Source organism: Sabethes cyaneus, chromosome 3, assembly GCF_943734655.1.
Source record: "Sabethes cyaneus chromosome 3, idSabCyanKW18_F2, whole genome shotgun sequence".
NCBI classification, from domain to species: Eukaryota; Metazoa; Arthropoda; class Insecta; order Diptera; family Culicidae; genus Sabethes; species Sabethes cyaneus.
Window position 1 is genome coordinate 195,050,445 of NC_071355.1, and position 18,605 is coordinate 195,069,049.

Consider the following 18,605-nt stretch of genomic DNA (forward strand, 5'->3'; position numbering starts at 1 on the left):
TTTTTTCTGAACCACTCCCCAAACATAGACATCAAATTGGTCTAGGTTTAATCGCGATCGAAAGAAATTTTGTTGGGACGAGAATTTATTATAAAAGTAAACGAAATCACAGTAAACAGATTTAACAGTCGTCCTTTGAAGCAGGGCGATCACGACAAAAGATATTTAACCTTGAAATTTTACGTTGATTTTCACTATAAATAGTGATTGACAAAGAAAGTTATAATAGAAATCACATAATTGCTACATTTAAAGGGTGTCCCACATCAAATTGCATCACGGAAGAAACGCTGTAGAAAATTACCTAATTGACCGATCCCTTTCAAACTTTCAGACAATAAAATATAACCCATTAGTAAGTTTTTGGCATATTTATTTCATTCAACTTCAATACCATAACCGTAAGATCGCACCTTACGCTCAACTCCACTCAAAAAGTTTCGTACAACATCTGGCTGCAGCGTCTTGTGTACGGAAACCCACTTTTTCTTCATTTTTTCCTCAGATTTGACCTCCATGAGATGCTTCCGTAATGCCTGCTTAATAATAGGCCAGTATTTTCTATAGGGCCTTAGTTTCGGTGCGTTGAGGGGGTTCATGTCCTTGGGTACGAAAGTAAGTTCCTAGTGTCTTACTTTCATTTTAGCATTTCAGGTCTTCAGCACTTTTGTTCGTATGAATACCCCCATAATTTTAAAATGTCAAAAGTTATTCATGACTTATTATGATGAAAATAAACTAAATTGATGAAAATAAAAAAAACTTTTATGTTAGAAAATACAGACATGGTTTCTTCGGCAAAGTTATAGAAAATGTAAAAACAAGCTGATTTTTTGGAGAAATGATATTTCTATCTCAATCCGATGCAGAGTTACAGAGCATTTCTTAGAGAGCGCTTTAACAATTTGTTTTCCATTGTCAGTTTTTGTTGGTTGCATTTTACAAGAACATATTGTTCTATGCAGTTATGTTAGTACTTGAAACAAGTGTTTTTGCAGAAAACCGCAAATTTCTAGAACCTTTCCTTACAAAGTTATCGCTTATTTAAGTTTTGTTTTTGCTTAACTTTACGAGACAATAGCTTAGATTAAGTACTATAAACTTGTACAGGTGTGGCCTTTCCCCATCCACCCTTATTAGACTACAGAAAGCATATGTTTTAACAGGTTTAGTTGCTTTAATCTTCTCACGCGCAGAAGTTTAACGAAGCCAATTTTTCTTATGTTATCTCTATCAAGTTTTCTGTGAACGTATTGCGACATTTGCCCCTATTTAGACTACCCCGATTTACACGATTATCACAGTCGAATCTCGCACACGATTTCGCTCAAAGAATATGAAGTGAAAAAGAAGGGGAAGAAGGAAAAAGAAGTCAAACTCATTAGAAGATCAAACTAAAAGCCACTTTAGTGTCAGACAGGGATGGCACCTCCTCAGAAGAAAAAAAGAGAAGAGAAAAATTCAAACTGTGCTCAGTCTTCAACGCGATTTATTCTGCTCCGTTTCATTTTAACTGTGCTCTTTCTTGCTGAACGCAGTTGTATGAGCAACCGCACACTGTGCTACTCATTGAGGAGAATGTTAATACACTTTGAATACGTTGATGCGATGCGCTGACGTATGACAACTACGGGTAGTTTTAATATGGGTAGTGCGTTGAGAAAAAACGACGATTGTCAGTAGCGATCATTGCCATCAGAAAAATATTAATCCATTAATGCAGTTGAATCATGATTCTTACATTTAGTATATTCAGTTGAGTTTGGCTGCCGTGAACGCAACTGCATCATATGGTTAGGCATGTCACAACGGCAACAGTGCGAAAAATGTTATTTAGATATGGCAACATTTGAATTCCCATACATTTGCTTCTTGACGCGTACCAACAGGAAAGTCCCATTATAAACAAAGGCAATTCTCCGCTAAGATTCAAAATATAACGACTTTTGATTGTCTTGACGCCTCTGAGTCTATAGTTGCTGTACGCGCACCGGTTGTTTTGTTTCCACGTTTACTGCTGTAGCTACCGAGAGGACCGGGAGCAAAACCGAAAGTTGCTCATCTAAAGAGCGCATTAAGAAATTTTTCTGCACGTCAGTTTTTCTCATTGTGTTTAGTCTGTTTCTCATTGTGTGGATTTACTTCTCATTTCTGAAAGCAGTTCTGCTCATTGTGTTGAACAAAAAAAGTTGCACTTTTTGCACAATGAGTGAGGAAATAACAAGCCTGGTGTCAGATTAACAGTGCAAAATGCGGTACGTTGCATTAAATGATTATCACCACGTTATCACAGTAGTCTAAACTCTAAATAGTCATAAAACGGGCAATATTCTTTTTCATTCGTTTTCAAAACTTACAGTATTCTTGAAGTTTTTTCGTGTTTATAAAATGGTTTGACAGTGTGCGTGCGTTGAGTTTATGATGCACTCAAAATATATAAAACATATGCTTGCCTACTATAATATGGGTGGATGGGGACAACCACCCACATTATAGCAGGTCACCTATGCGAATTTGTAGTACTTTCAAGGTGAAGCTGATTTCACATAACCATTTGCCCTATTTTGCTCTATAGGCTCGTGAAGCTAAGGAAACATAAAGCTTAAATTTGCGATAACTTAGCAAGTAAATGTCTTAGAGATTTGTGGTCTTCTGCAGAAATGTGTGTTTTAAGTGCTTCGTCTAGAACAATGGGTTCTTATAAAATGCAACCAACAAAAGCTAAGTATGAAAAATTATTTTTGAAACAAGTTTCAAAGAAAATGTTCTATATTTCTGCACGCGCTAGAAATTTGTTTGCCTTTTTATTGTCTACAACTTTGCCGAAGAAACTATGTCTGCGTTTCGCAACACAAAAAAGTTTTTGACGTAGGACTACGCCTTTGTTTACAATACTGGGACTGGGTATCACTTTGTGAAAACGAAAATAGAAATGTAACGTTTGAATGAAAGATTTCAAATGCTAATAACTACTAAACCACTGAACGAAACTGAACAATTTATATGTCGTTGGATAGAAAAAATGACCAGCAATTTTATGGAAGGGGTAAGAGACCAATTTTAAGGGGGGCGTAAGAGGGGGGGTTCTCATACAAATGAAAGACAAATGTCCTCAAAACTCGAGAACTAATCAAGCAAATGGAACCAGATTTGGCATGTGGAGGTTTCAGAAAGTAGGATTTTTTCTATGGTGTTCTGAGACCCTTTCCCTTTCTAAGAGGAGGGTCTCCCATACAAATGAAATACAAATCTTCTCATATCTCTAGAACTAAGCAAGCGAATTGAACTAAATTTGGCATGTGGGGGTTTGAGAAGGCAGAATTTTTTTATGGTGAATTATGACCCCTCCCTCTTTTAAGGGATTTTGGAGTCTTGCATGTATTTTATGATGGCTAGAGACCTCTCACCCCTGTGATAGGGGGATGTGATAGGACTCTCATACAAATAAAACAGAAATTTATGCATATCAGTCATATTTTCTGCTATGTAATAAGCGGTAAGCGAAGCGGTGTGAAAGTAAACTAGTAAAATCTTCTCAGAGCAAAGGACAGTGAATCGACGTCTTACGTGCCTATTGCCATTCATGTCAAAAGAGAAGGACATTCGACTGGCATGTCATATTTGCGATGAACGTGCTTTGACTTTAATGTTATTTGTAACCGATGGCCCTTTTAAAGGCCACTAGCGAGTTAAAGTAAGATTATTGAAAAGTTTTAAACTACCCATAATCATATTCAATACAATAATCTGTGGGCTGGTCATTCGCTACCATTTTAACCTCTATGATGCACACAAGTGATTTTTAAAAGAAATCTATATGTCTCATTGGTTACAGGCCTTGTACTTATGAACCCCCGTCCACGTATTTTCGAAGCGACCATTGCATTCAATAAAGAATTGAATTTGAAAATTTCGCTCTTTTCTTTTAAAAATTCAATTAAACAATGGCACTAACAGATTCTTATAAACATACATACGCCAAAAATGCAGTTTACATTAGTCCTTGATCTAATGATCTGATATAGTCCTACGTCACCCTTTCGTACAAACCTTGAGGCTGTATACCTTGTAGTTTTTTTTATTTTTGGCATGGTGAACAGTGACTAACTTTTAATACTTTTAGGTTAGGGGGGGTGTTCCTGCTGAACTAAAACTAGAATGAAAACAAAAGACGCTAGGAAAATAGTTTTACTTTTCACCCTTTTGGATCACTGTGCACTGTGGAATACGCTGTCTTAATGTGCTTCCGCTGATGTGCTTTCGTTACAGCCCCAAAAGTCACGATCGGCCAAGCCTCGGAATAGTTTGGAGGATCTATCGCCTTTAGTACGAATTCGACTCCATTGGCTTTGTACCACGGTAGCGTGTCCTTCGTGTAATCACTGTTGCACAGCAGTACAAGAACAACATGTTCATGGCCAACAGGTGCTGCTCCAAGCATTTCCGGCGGAAACATCAGCTTGTGTCAGTTGCCATGAATAGTTTTGAAAGCATTTCACACTCATAATACTCATAATAATATTAAAATTGGTTCTCCTGAAAACAATAGTGCAATCAAGCAAGTTGCTAAAATAATTTACATGCATATAAATTAATTAAAATCATTTATAGTTAAAAGCAAGGAATAAATTAGATACGATCCATTTGTGACGGTATAATTACACCAAATTTGTGAGTAAAACTTAATCAAAGAGATATTTGACTACTTATAATAAAATATATTTGTAGCTTAAAGCTTACCGCTAATAAAACGTGTTCGCTATTAGGACTTGGTGAGACCTAACCCCACATCCCTTGAGATAAGAGATGGCGTTAGCAGTATAGTCCTTTGTTGTGTATATGCGAACCTTGTACTATGCCCAGTCTTGAGTTCTGGAGTCTTCGAAAAAACACTGATTAGGGAAACGAGGGGGTGCCAAATCGGGTCTTTGCCAAGGGTGACACAACGTTATGCTACTGCTTGTGTTGCCCCTTGTTTCAGTTTACGTTCATTTATTCCTTGGCAACGTTGCTCTTCGATATTCTTATTTCTTTTGAACACGTATCGAACCAAACGAATTTCTTACGAGCGAAAGCTTTTACGAATTTCTGATCCATATTTTGATCCACAGTGCGTTGCTTGCGGCCGGACTTTGTCCAGGAAGATCCTCACCATATTTCCGAGTCGCGTTACGAATTGCTCCGAAGCTTACATCTTCCATTTGGCCAACTAACTTTTCTCGGGAAATGCTACACATTTTCACTGAAATATTGTGAACTGGCAGATTAGGGGGAAGAAATCCTGTCATTGGCATTCACGCTTTCACCTATTTCTAAGTTTCAAAGTTACTAGTTCGTGTTAGCAGGCAATTTGCAAGACCTGTTATGCTTACACGGTTGTAATTTTGTTATATGTGAATTCTGAACTTTGAGCAACAACAGGCCGATTAGATTTTTCTCGATCGTTTTTTTTTTCTTAGGACCCAAGTTCATACCTCAGATCTCTCTAGATTCATGAGAAGAGTGTTTTTCGTTTTCGCAACGATGGGACAAAATAGGTTAGGTCATTACAAATATTTTATAAAGTTTTTGTCCTTCCGGTGTTCGGCCACTGAAGGGGGGGGGGGGGGCGAAAAAAAAACAAAGTGAATTTTTTAATCGAGCAAAAAAAACATGGATTTTAATAATTTTTATTTAAGGTTTAAACGTGAAAACCGAATCTATTCTTGCTTATAATATATACGTTATTATTTTCCATGCAAAAAAAATACGAAAAATGACAAAAACGAAAGAAAATTTTTTTGAACGATTTTCGGAAATTCCATTTCTGTTTCGTGCTAGAAGCGTCAATTCAACTCGGTGACTCATTTTTCGAGTTTTTCAGACTGTAGAGCCCACAGACAATTGATTTTGTAAAAAGAAATTTGACATATATCCTACAAATTATTTTTTTGCCCCCCGATTTTTCAAGGCAATTTCCAAGGGGGGGGGGGGGTGACAAAAACTTTAAATATGATTTGCAATGGCCTTAAAATAAAAAAGGACAATAAAAATTTTTGCCACGAATCGATCCAAACTCGAACTAAACTGAAAAAGTAATTCAACGTAATAACTTTTAATTAGTGAAAAAATAAGATAATTTCTCTTGGAAAGGACTGATGAAGATTAATCGTTTGGATTTATGAATGCTGACAACATTAATAGAATAAAAATTGTGACAAAGTTACAGAAAAATCTATATTTTTTATCATTCTTAAGATTTATTAATTAATTTGAACTAGAAATGGTGGTAGTTTCCGATTCCTTGAAATTATGCCCTAACTTTTCTATTTATTCTATATTCTGCTCCTCACAAACCAAATAAACATAGCTTATTCTAATTAGGTCGAAAACCCGAAGAGATAACTTATTTGACTTTGATATCGGTGTCTAAATCGCGATTTCACTATTTCTATGAATAATATCAAAATCAGACAGCATAAAAGCTGACAACCGTAGAAAAACATTGTCAGTGGTAACAAATTTTCCCAATCATTTATTTCCTCAGTGACAACGGTAGGTGCTATAGAATAGCCCCTCCTCTCACATTAGTCATTAGAAATGCCGGCCTAGACTTGGGGTTTAGAAGTTTATATTTTCTAACAACTCGTTAGCAACTGCTGCCAACATGCAACGCTTTTATTTCGTCCGTAAATCGTAAGCTGCAAGGTATGTTTAGGCGTGAAATAGGAAATCATCTAACTTAAGGGAAACGCTTTGGGGATTTCTGAACCTGACAACTTTCAATGAGGAATTAACGTAACCCGATTAGTAGCAAATAACAGGATTAAATACTAGAACGATATTTTACCAGAATGTGGTGTTGATCAATTGTAGCATTTTTTTCTTCTACTCAATGCTGTTGGTACAATCGAAGTCAGGTCATCGAAGATTTTTATATCATTATGCAAAATTTTGTTCCAATTGTAGTACACATTAGTTTTGAATTATCGATCTAAAAGTGAACATCAAAGTTGATATCCCAGAATGACGTTAGGCATCCAACCTAGTTTTTGTTGGAGCACATTATTTTCACTCACTTATGCAATGTAAGCCAGCCTAGCGCTTGAGCTTTACTTATTTAGGTCAAGCCAGTTTTGCAGTTGCCTTTCATTTCAACGTAGGCATCGGTCGGTAGCTAAAAAGGGTTACAGGCGAAAAAAAATCGTGCATATTGAAAGGACCTGTTTATGAAAAAAGTGCAACATAACAGCAGCCTTACTTTTACTGCACATAACTCGAAACGACTGGAACCGTCAATCAAACCCCGGCAGTAGAACATTCTGCAACACATTGAGATACAATGCAGCGAATAGGCGCAATCAGAGTGCAGGAGCTTAGCTACAGTTCATTGACTTCCGGAATAGAGGGTAAACAAGGGGGATTCTATTTATGGTCTCGTGACTAAAAATAGAAGCATATGCCAGGATAGGCGATTTCCTCTTGTTTTATGCAAGCAATAACACCTACTATTGTGTCTCTACAAGATTGAACCCATTCCAAAAGCTCCAACTTTTGTCGAAAAGCTAGCGTTATGTAGTAACTAATGGAATGGAATGTAAAGCTAACAGTTAAATTGACCCGGGTACGAAAAACTGACAAAACTATAATTGGTAACAATTTACCATATTATGCACACTCCATATAAATCTATCATACCGAAAGTTTTGTGTATCATTGCGTTTGGTGCTTAACACGTACGCTTTATGGTAAAAATATAGCGTGATAATAGTTTTTTGCAATAAAACGTGAACACCGGCGGAAACACTGCCGAAAAGAAATGGTTTGGAAGTGCCAGTGCGAACAAACAGTTTTTTTTCTTCTGGTCTTCGGCTGTCGGTGAACTCTTGAAAATGGCCAGCAAAGCTTCATTCACCTGTCACATTTGTCTGCCACGTAGCGGAGGTTATACCATTTCTCACCCTTGATCTAAATAATCCGGACCCTCCCGGTCTACGGACGGCGCGCCACAGTTGCAATACCTTGGCCTACCTGTCGGAATGTCGCGTCTTTCGGTTGAACGGAGGGAAAAGCATGGACATAACGCTTGCTTGCCGCACCGTGCAAAAGTAGACAGCAGTCAAAAAAAAAGAGCTTTGATAGCAGCTACCATGCATGCCAAGTCACAGAGGTTGTTCAATTCCGTCACGATTTAATGCTGATAGTAGTTTTGGGTGCCAAGCTATTTTATTTCACTGTGAAATGCGATTCCAGGCGTGGAACGAATGCCTCCGGTTCCAATGCGCTTCACGTGATAATGGTGATCATTTGTGAGTGTTTTATGTTTACATATTTATTCGAAGTCTGAATGTCGCTCTATTAGTAATTTGGGAATTTGTCACGTGCGAAATTAATACTTTTGCAAACTTAAATAGGTTTAAGTAAATTATAGAAGCGTTGACAGTGAAACAAAAATATGCACCTACAAGGCATAGGAGTAGGTTATGCAGGTCTTGGCTGTAAAATCTTGAATAAGAAAACTATTTTCATGAGTTTGACCCATGATTGCCCATCGACCCATCTTTCTGCGCTCACAGAACGAAAAAATGAATCTCACATTCGATGTAAAATCTATATATATATATATATATATATATATATATATATATATATATATATATATATATATATATAAGAGCCTTGTCTGTAGCCAAAACGAGGGGCGTGATATGTATTTTCGTGGTAATAATCGCCCACATTAAGCAAAGACTCAAACCAATCATACCAGATTGCATTCAAGACGATTTAGTTTTACGAAAGATTTAGTTTTACATCAACCCAAATGTAAAAAGCATTTAAGAGAAATAACACGTAATTGAATATGATTTGCGATGCTCCATTTATGTGCATATCGAAAAACGTAAATTTACAAGATTTTTTCGAAGTGTGTACAGTGGTTACAAAAATCACCAGTTTTGCTAATATTTCTTTGATTGAAATTCCATTACTTTTCAATCACTGAACCGATTTCAATGCTATTAGTAGCAAAAGTGTTTTAACGAGCTTTCGAGAAAAACATTCTGTGTAGCCTCCTCAGCCCGACAAGCCGGACGCCGTATGTTCGAATCTCAGCTGGGGGAGGTTGTTAGAGGCAACAGGATCTTAATGCTAACCCCACGTTTGTCATGTACTGTAATAGCTGGCTGCTGAGCAGGGCTTTAACCGATCCTTTTTCTACAGCAGTCACACCACCGCGCATTCAGATTCCGTTTCACACCGTCCCACAGAGGGGCCGGGCCGGACAAAAATGCCAAAATCGATTTTCGATTTTTATTGTTTTCATATTTTTTTCTTAAATGTACTATCATTGAATATATATATGCCACATTTTTAAGTAAATTGAGTAAAAACTAAAGCTTGTAGAATTTTTTGAAGATACCAAAGTCAGTAAAATTTGTTGAAATTCGCAATGCGAAAACTTTACACCCTTTGATATTGAATTCGTGTTGGTATGTTTAAAATATCGAACACCAGTCCATGCAAAGATGTGTTTTGATAGGAAATTTTCTTGGGAATCCAATGGAATTTTTAGATTTTACAAAACATCATTGTTATAAAAGTTACAATATAAAATACACGTTATTATTTGATTTTTAAACAGTGTTTCGGTCTGTAGGACGCCATCTACTTAGGAGTGCATACTAGTGCATCGGCCGCTCATGTTTCATTTTACAGGAAATTTTGTCTAGTTTTCAAAAATCATAGTGGCATCTTGCGCCGTTCTGCGCCAAGGTCTCAAATTTGATGAATTCTGAACAGGGTTGCCACGATCACTTTGACTCAATTCATATTCATTTGACAGTACCGTCCCAATTAAGCAAAATTTGAAAAAGTTATATATGTCGCATTTGTAGAGCTAGTTATTATCTACAATTTTGCTGAATAAAGCAGGGTTGTATCTTTTGTATTCACTGTGAACGTTCATTTGGTTACCAACGGGGTAGTAACCATATAGTACCTTAAATACAAAAGATACTGCCTAGCTTTATTCAGCAAATTTAATTCAGCCAGATAATAACATAATAACTAGCTCTACAAATGCCCCATATGTAACTTTTTCAGATTCTGCTTGATTAAGACGGTACTGTCAAATGAATGTGATTTGAATCAAAATGATTGTGCCATGTCTGATTCTTTATTATTTATTTATCATCTTAAATATCTGAAATCGCATGAAATCTTTCTATGATTCATATGTCGCTTCCATATTAGGTCATTACTTTTGTTATCCATCACTATCTTTCAAATTGCATCAAAATTTCAAGTATAGCAAGAAACACTATAGCCAAAAAAACAGTTTTAATCTGTTTCAAAACATACGTGAATATGAAATAATACTTCAAATTGAAACACAGTTATGTATTGGAAACATGAGCTTGCCCAATTTATTTTAATTTTAGTAGTTTAGTTTGTTGTAAAACACTCAGAATACATAAAATGTAGCAGAAAAATAAAGTATATGATTTACAGTGTTAAAATTTTTTTAATCAACCCTAGACGTTCATATGATAATTTTAGAACATTTTAGATGCAAAAATCACATTCAGCGACACAAAATTACTCTTAGGTGGCAGTTTCAACATCCTTGGACAGCTTTTTTATTTTTGTCCAGCATTTGTATGGAGAGGATCCACTGTGCGTCCGTTTAGTGGTGGAATACGGACGGTATGCATAACACAACTTGTTATACTTGCGCTTGTACAGTAGAACGAATGCGTTCTGATCTTATTAAACATTGTCATTTCGATCAGGTTTCTTCTACCGTTTGGAGCGGCGAATGACTCCAAAACAGTCAATTGACTGGCCGTCAACTAACGAAAAGCAACCGCGCTATTGTATGATTCAATATTCCAAAAAAACAACCACAATAGGGTATGTTGCTACAACGTCGTAATTGCCTATTCCCGCCCTATCCAACACAAATTATTAAAAATATCAGCATTTTTATGACACATAATGCAAAACTAGTTATTTCCTAATATTTTAGTTTGTTGTCAATCATACGCGATCAATCAAAGTGAGCTGAGATCTATTTAAATGCTTTTTATCATTAAAGAAGTCCTACCAGCCAAATTTCCAACGTTTTTTCGTGCGACGCAGAAGACAATGTAGACTAATCGTGTTAATGTCCGTCATTCATAAATGAAAATAACTAACATAAACTCACGCAAGGCATTGTCGTTATTCTACAGCCAGGAAAACTTGCCTGACCTGCAGAAATTTGATAGAATAACATATATCATGCGTCCTACACAAATACATGCGCGTTAGCTTCGTTATGATTTATGACATTGTTATGATTTTTAGTTCGGACGATGAAAAATTTTGATGAACGGATTTTAAAACGGCACGACGAATTTTAGAAATAAAGTCAGTTGCATAATTTCAGTAATATGCTTTAATAGCCGCTTTTCAGTGATTTCAAAGTTCACGGATCGGAAAGTAAGTGTGTTTTATCAAATCAGCACAAGAACTTTTGGAGTATTCATTAAATCCATCCAACAAATGATGAAAATTAGAATGGCTTTATTTATTACGACGGGAATTAGAATAAAACCCTGTGTGCATGGAGAACTCGGTCGGACTCCGTACGACATAAACGAATATTTTGCTAACGTCGGGCCGACGCCGGGCGACAAACTTTTAGTGTTGGGAGCCAATTTGGAGACAAAAAGTGAAACGAAAATATACGTCACCTTATGCTCCCAGTTAGTTTGCAGTTTACACTGTTCACTATGAACGCAACACGGAAAAACGACTGCTGGCTTCTCTTGAAGGGACTGTTGGCTTCTCTTGTTGGTTGCAGTCTTCGCAAGCGGCAGATTGACTGGATTCAAAACACAGTCGAATGATCGAATGATTGAAGCTCGAGTCATTTAAAATCTGGACACACTGCTTAAGGCATCGTTCCTAGTGATCGGAACTGGAATGTTTTGACCATTTTTTCGAGGGGCTCCATGAAATTGGATCCCACCAGACGATTCGTGCGGTTATGCTGAATCTTTGAATTTCAAAATATGGTGCAGATTTGAATTACGTCCTTTTTAGTGCCGTAAGTGTTGAAAACAAGGCAAAACGACAAAACGCTTATTACAAAACACGTTTTCAAGCACCACTTCATAAAATTCATTCATTCATTCTTCTAGAAAGCGCTCTACAAATGTCTTATATAACGTTACATGATCTTAACCATTGCTGTTAAGTGTGATTGGAAAATTTAAAGAGCGTAGGTGTGTTTTATTGAATATCTAATATATTAATCTAATGTATTAATATTAGTTAGCTTCGGGGTATGATGCTGGTCTGACAAGCCAGTCGTCGTATGTTCGAATGTCGGCTAGGTGGTGTGCTAGAAAAAGTCAGAAGGATTTAGGCACTAGCCCCGTAGCTGTCCTGTACTGTCATAGCCGGCCGCGAAGTCTGTCGAGAAAGAAGGGTCAAGTCTCAAAAAGACGTTTAAGCCCACAGTTTTACCTACAGCACAGCTTTAAATGTATAAATTTCTCGAATAACATTTAAAGAAGGCCAATCATTTAAATTTATTCCTGACAGCCATTCCCATTCCAAAAAACTCCATAATGAACTCCATATATCCTCTTGAATAGTCATCAGCTATCTTTGATTTGAAAATGGTGGCAGCAATCGATTCTCGATTGCTAACAGCCAATCCTATTCTTAAAAAAGTCTACAGGATGCGGCAGGAAAATATGCGAAAATGTTTAAACTGTAATATTGGGTTAATTTGAGTAACTAATAACTTATTTCTGTTGATAGTGTAATTGTTTACGTTTATTTTTCAGCGGTGCGTCAGAATATCGAAATTGTATTATTGCAAATTTGTTAAAATGTACGCCAAAGAAGTGATTGCGAGTTTGCTGCTAGTCCAGAAGACGCCGAAGGAGATTGCTAATTTGGTAGGATGTCATTTGGCCGCAGTTCATCGCAACAAAAAGATTCTACAGCATGGTTCTAAGCACCGGAAGCTGGGAAGTGCAGGGTCGCGGTTTGCGCGTCCGCCAAACGTGATCAAATCGGTTCGTGCAAAGATTGCTAGCAACCCGGAACGTTCCACAAGGAAACTTGCCAAAAATTTCAGAAAAATCCGTGCGAAGAATTATCAAAGAAGACTTGCAATCATTTTCCTGGGTAGAAGTAAGTAAAACGCCATTTGATTACGGGGTGTATAAAGGAACAACGATTGACTCGTTAGAAGAGATTGTTTTCTTTGTTGTAGAAAGAAAAAATGATAATCCTGTTCTCCGACGAAAGCTGCTCAGCATCGTTGCAGTGCCCAACAGCCGCACAGACCGGTTCATTTCAGCGTAGAAATTTGTGGATACCTCAACAAAAATGAAGTTTAATTTCCAACCCAAATTCGTCATGATGTTAGGCTTGGTGGTGTTCAACGGTTTGAAAATGCCGTCTGTTTTCATTGATGGTGGTGTTAAAATCTTAGTTGGTTTCAAGGTACGATGCTGGTCTAACAAGCCAGTCGTCGAATGTTCGAATCTCGGCTAGGCGGTGTTGCCAGATAGAGTCAGTAGGATCGTTGCACTAGCCCCGTAACTGTCCTGTACTCTAATAGCCGGCTGTGAAGTCTGTCGAAAATAAAGATAAAAAGGGTCAAGTTCTCAACAGGACGTTCATACCCTTGGCTTTGCTTTGCTTTGGTGTTGAAATCAATACCGAAGTATATATCGATATTTTAAAGTTCCAAGTGCTTTTCTGGGTAAAAGCAAACTTCTCTAAGGATCAATAAATTGTCCTACAATAGGATGGAGCGCCATGTCAAACGTCAAATCGGACCCAACGATGGTTGATGGAGAACATGCAATTTTAACCGAAAGATCTGTGACTTCCTGGCAATCCGGACCTTAACCCATTGGATTATTCGATTTGGGTGTATATTGAAGTACAAACCTGCAAAACATTTCACCACAGACAAACAGACGAGACGCTCGCTTTAATTTCATTGTCCATTCAAAAACCCCTTATTTTTCAAAAAAACATGTTTCGCAACATGGCCACACCGCGGCGCTCGAGTGTTGCTTCTAGTTTTCAGTGTAAAACCATGCAAATGTTAAAAACCCGCAGTATAAAACCCTGCAAATGTAAAAAAACCTACACCATAAAACCCTGCAAATGCAAGCTACCCCGCAACATGCATAACAGAGGGTGCTAGTGTGCAAGCAAAATGTCAAGTCAAGGACTGTCAAGGACGATGGTTTTTAAAGGATTTTCTTCTAGGCGACATGCCAGTTCGTCAGTGATTTCACCCTAATGTGAAGTCATAACGCGCACATGCCATGGATGTCGGAAAACCATGTGGAAAGGCGTGTTTTAGTTTTCGGCGTCATCTTGAAGATATCATTGATAAAAATAAAGAACAAATCGAGTAAAACGATTTGAAAAGACCTAATAAAAAGATAACTGAACTAGAGATTTGTGATATTATTGCTTAAAGCAGTTGTAAATAGAATTAGAAGGAAATGTCCTAATTTTTCGTATTTTTCCTGCTACACCCTGCAGCCGTTTTCAAGCGAAATGCAAAACAATAATCCGCCATCATGGATTTTAAAATGGCATCAAGCGTTGATTTTTTTTATCTTTGATAGTCTTTCACATTACAAACCAGTTCATATTACATATATAGGTTTTTATACAGAACAAACAAAATAACAATAAAATGGCAATAAAAGTTGTCATTGACTACGGTGATGTAAGACAGCCCTACCTACAGTAAATCAGAAAAGGTGAAGACAAAAAACAAGCTTTACATTATTTTCATTACCCTTTCTCACAAGACATTAGTTCTGAATATATTAACACTAGATATACCAAACCAGTCATTTTGACTGGTCGTGCAATTTTAACTCAAAATTCCTGCAGCATGTAACATTTGCATTCAGAAATAATGTTATGACTTTGGTAGCTATTAAGTAGAGAGTACATTTTATATACTTAATGTTACTTTATATAGATTAAAAACAAATATATTTTTATGATATTGACATTTATACCGGTACCAGTCAGAATGACTAAATAGCTGTAATATCTTGTGTTAGAACGGCATTCTCATACAATCGTTCGAAATGAGTGTGTCGTTGAACACTTTGCCAAACTGGTTTACTTTTAGGATATCATAATAGTCTAAGTTCAAGCGATAAAAATAATCTCAGTCCTGTTGGAACGTTTCCTTGTGTCCCTTTTGGGGGTGAAATTCCAGTAGTTAGGATTAGGACTGGGACCAGGAGGGTGTGCTTGGAAAGTAAGGCGGTGACACTGAAAATGTGTGCGGAAATTTGGAACTTTTCGTGGATTTTCACTATCTATCAATTTAAAAACAATGTTATATTAATTACCATACAATTTACGAATATTGATGGACAAGACACATTTTGGAATTTTGGAATGACACCCTGCGGAGTCCTAAACCAACACTCCATAAGAGATTTCGACGATCTCGGTAACTTATGAAAGATTTAATAAGATTTATTCATGTACTGTCTTACTACAGGGATACCTCGATATAAGACAGTTTATAATTTCTAAAAGTTGTCTTATATCGAAATTGTCTTATATCGAAACATGATTTTTTCAAAAAAAAAGTTGCATTAGCGGTCGCCAATTTTGCTTTGTGTTATGTGTTTATGGTTTTTGAACTATTTATTATTGTTTGAACTATTAGTTTTTTACTATTTTTGGGGTTATTTTGAAATAATGAACATCTTCATGGCACCGATTTCAGAATGGAAAATCAGCTCTGGTATCGTTATCAGCTATGTCAAAGGGATTTGTTTCGATATAAGACAAAATTGTCTTATATCGAATTGTCTTATATCGAGGTTGTTTTATAACGAGGCTGTCTTATATCGAGGTATACCTGTATACGATTATGCACGGTTTGTAAAGAAATGTATAAACGTATTGACTAAATATCCTTTTCCTTATTGAGGATTCCATGATACGACCAAAAGTTATAAATACACGAAAATTAAAGCATTGGCACAATAACAAAGACAGAAACTCCCAATTGATCCTCACCAATTTTGCTTTTTGTTTTTTGTACGGGATTGGGACTGTTAATCAGACAAACTCCCGCTAGAATTGATTCAAATTAAAAAAAATCAGTGTGCGCTTTTCATTAGAAACCGTTCTCACCGAGTTTGTACGAATAACAAAATTGGAATTTTGCAATTTTCATTCGGCTCAACATGTTATCAGGCCAATTAATCCTGGCTGATTGGACTGAACTCGAACTTTTTTTTCGAAGCTTGATTATTTTCCCATGCCACCATTACCAATCATTATTTCTAGACTACAAATCACATTAAACTAAAATAACTTAATTAGGGATTTTGAATAATATTAAAATATTTTAAAAACAAACATTAAAAAACTTCTTCTTTTGACTCCACTTACATAGGTACAAACGCAGGAAAAATTCGCGTGACAAGCCATCGTTGAACACTCGGTTTTCTCGCACGTGGGTTTCTTCACGACTTCTTTTGCTCAAACACGTGCAATAGTCAACCCGTCACTTTATTGCACTAAAAGGAGCTAAAAACTTTTCCACTAAAAATAACAAGTACGGCAGTTTATTTAAACACTTCACGCTGCAGGCAGGCTTTTGCTGCATTAGCAATGCAAGTCTGGCCGAGTTTAACCGCGTGTGCAACAATGAAGGGGTTATGAGTTGCGGTTGTCCCGCCAATTATTTAGATCGTGTATATTGGCAGCGATTGATTCCAAAATAAAACCAGAGGGTTTATTTTTCAGTCTCTATCTTCACTGGTGAACAGTGCCTTTTCTCCGTTGAACTCCGTTGGCAAACCGGAGTTTGATTGGCACTATCACTCACTGTATCGGATAGCGGTAATACAGATAACTTTTTTTTCGAAATCGCTTTCCAATGAGATTCAACCGAGAAACTTGGCGGTTCGGCGGCGCGTTCTCATCGCTCGTGAGTCGCCACTTGACTGAACGGAACAAGCCATTCAAATTTTTGTTTTAATCGTAGATTTTTGTTTTTCCGCTTCCCACTACCGCCTGCTGCTACTGTTGCTGGTTGCTGCTGCTCGGCTTTTCCCACAGTGCGCACGGTTCTGCTGCGCCGTTGTTGGTTTGTTGGCAAGCTTTCGCGGATTTCGCCCCTTTCGTACGGGAGAATAATGGCAGCAAAAGTTCACTGGCGGTAGGAAACGGGATACGAGCCGAGGCAGCGGCAGTAAGAGGCAGGTGTCGATGTGTGATTCGTCAAGTTGAGGGTGGCCGCGGTAGTGCTTTTCGTGTGTATTGTGCACTACTGTACAAATTGAACGGAAAAACTGTTTGCAGTTTGCAACCAACGGCAGTGGTGGAGATATTTGGAACGGTTGGTTCATGAACTTTTATTGTATGCTGGCACGCACCAAAGGTGGAAGGTGAAATAAATAATTTTGTTTCAATAAAACTAATTTTCTTTTTCATCAAGGAAAAATTTAGGGTGATATTTTGACACCTGTCAATTGAGCAAAATTAAAGCAAGATGTATTTTACAAAATAAATCCATCCTTTGAGCCGGATTTGAACCAGCGACCTATGGATAACTATGCTGGAAGTTTAAGCGCTACAGTCCACCGCTCTACCAACTGAGCTATCAAAGGCAGTTAGCAGCAAATGCATAAAATTTCGAACAAACAAGTGAACCGTTCCACGGCTGGTGTTGACGGACGGTGAAATGGACTCACCGTAAATCCGAGAGGAAACAGTTCGACCGAGCTGGTTGCACATCGGAGAATTTACGTTCGTTGATAAGAAATAAATAAACAAAACATTTATAAAATACATGCTCATGAATGCACCTGGGTAATGCCTGCGAATGAGTGCTAAATAGCAATTCAAATCTAAATTCAACAACAGGGTGTCCAGCTACTTTTGAGAAAAGATTTGATTAAGATTTCAGCTTCATTCAGGACTCGAGAAGCAATGCATCGATGAATAACTATTAATTTCAACTAATAATTTTTAATTGTTTGTTTATAACAGCAATTGTTAGTTAATTTAATGTTGTATATATACGATCTTGTGACCAAAGACGGCGATTAACAGGTCGGGATAGCTTTTACCGACTATAATTCGATGCCCTTTGCTACGGATACTTGCAAGTAAACATTCAACTCTTGCCATTTTCGTACGGGAGCACAATGATATTTCGATCCTTTTTCACATATTAGGGTTAACAAATCCACAAAATCGAAAACATGTCTAAGTGAGTAAACTTCGAAATGTCGTAAATTTCATTTTAAATTAACAAGAATTTGGAATACTTACAGGCAGAGCTGGTTCGAGCACTTTGACTCAATTTCGATTCATATGGCAGTACCGTTTCAATCAAGTAAAATTTGAATAAGTTAAACATAGAACATTTGTAGAACTAGTTATTATCTACAATATTGCTGAAAAGAGTTTAGCAGAATCTTTTGTGTTTACGATGCTACAACACTGCCAAATGAACGTTGATTTGGTTACCAACGAGATAGCAGCTGTGTAGAATTTTAAATACGAAGGATACAGCCAAGTTTTATTCAGCAAAATTGCAGATAATA

The 18,605-nt window shown here is 37.1% G+C and overlaps 1 protein-coding gene and 1 non-coding gene across 3 annotated transcripts in view; both read right to left on the bottom strand.

Moving 5' to 3' along the window:
• The window catches only part of LOC128744446 (tubulin monoglutamylase TTLL4-like), a 45,378-nt gene that overhangs the window by 17,450 nt on the left and 9,323 nt on the right, over positions 1 to 18,605 (bottom strand). The window contains exon 1 of one of the 2 annotated variants that reach the window (XM_053841470.1): positions 16,441 to 16,903. The exons of the other annotated variant lie outside the window; for it this stretch is intronic. Coding sequence (XP_053697445.1) covers positions 16,441 to 16,479 — 39 coding nt within the window. The 5' untranslated portion in view covers positions 16,480 to 16,903. Of the gene's footprint in view, positions 1 to 16,440; positions 16,904 to 18,605 lie in introns of those variants that run through there. 2 annotated transcript variants of the gene reach the window in all.
• Trnay-gua (transfer RNA tyrosine (anticodon GUA)) lies at positions 17,569 to 17,663 on the bottom strand. Its single transcript has 2 exons — positions 17,627 to 17,663; positions 17,569 to 17,604 (listed from the first exon to the last, which is right to left on the bottom strand). It is a non-coding gene; the product is annotated as a tRNA-Tyr (tRNA).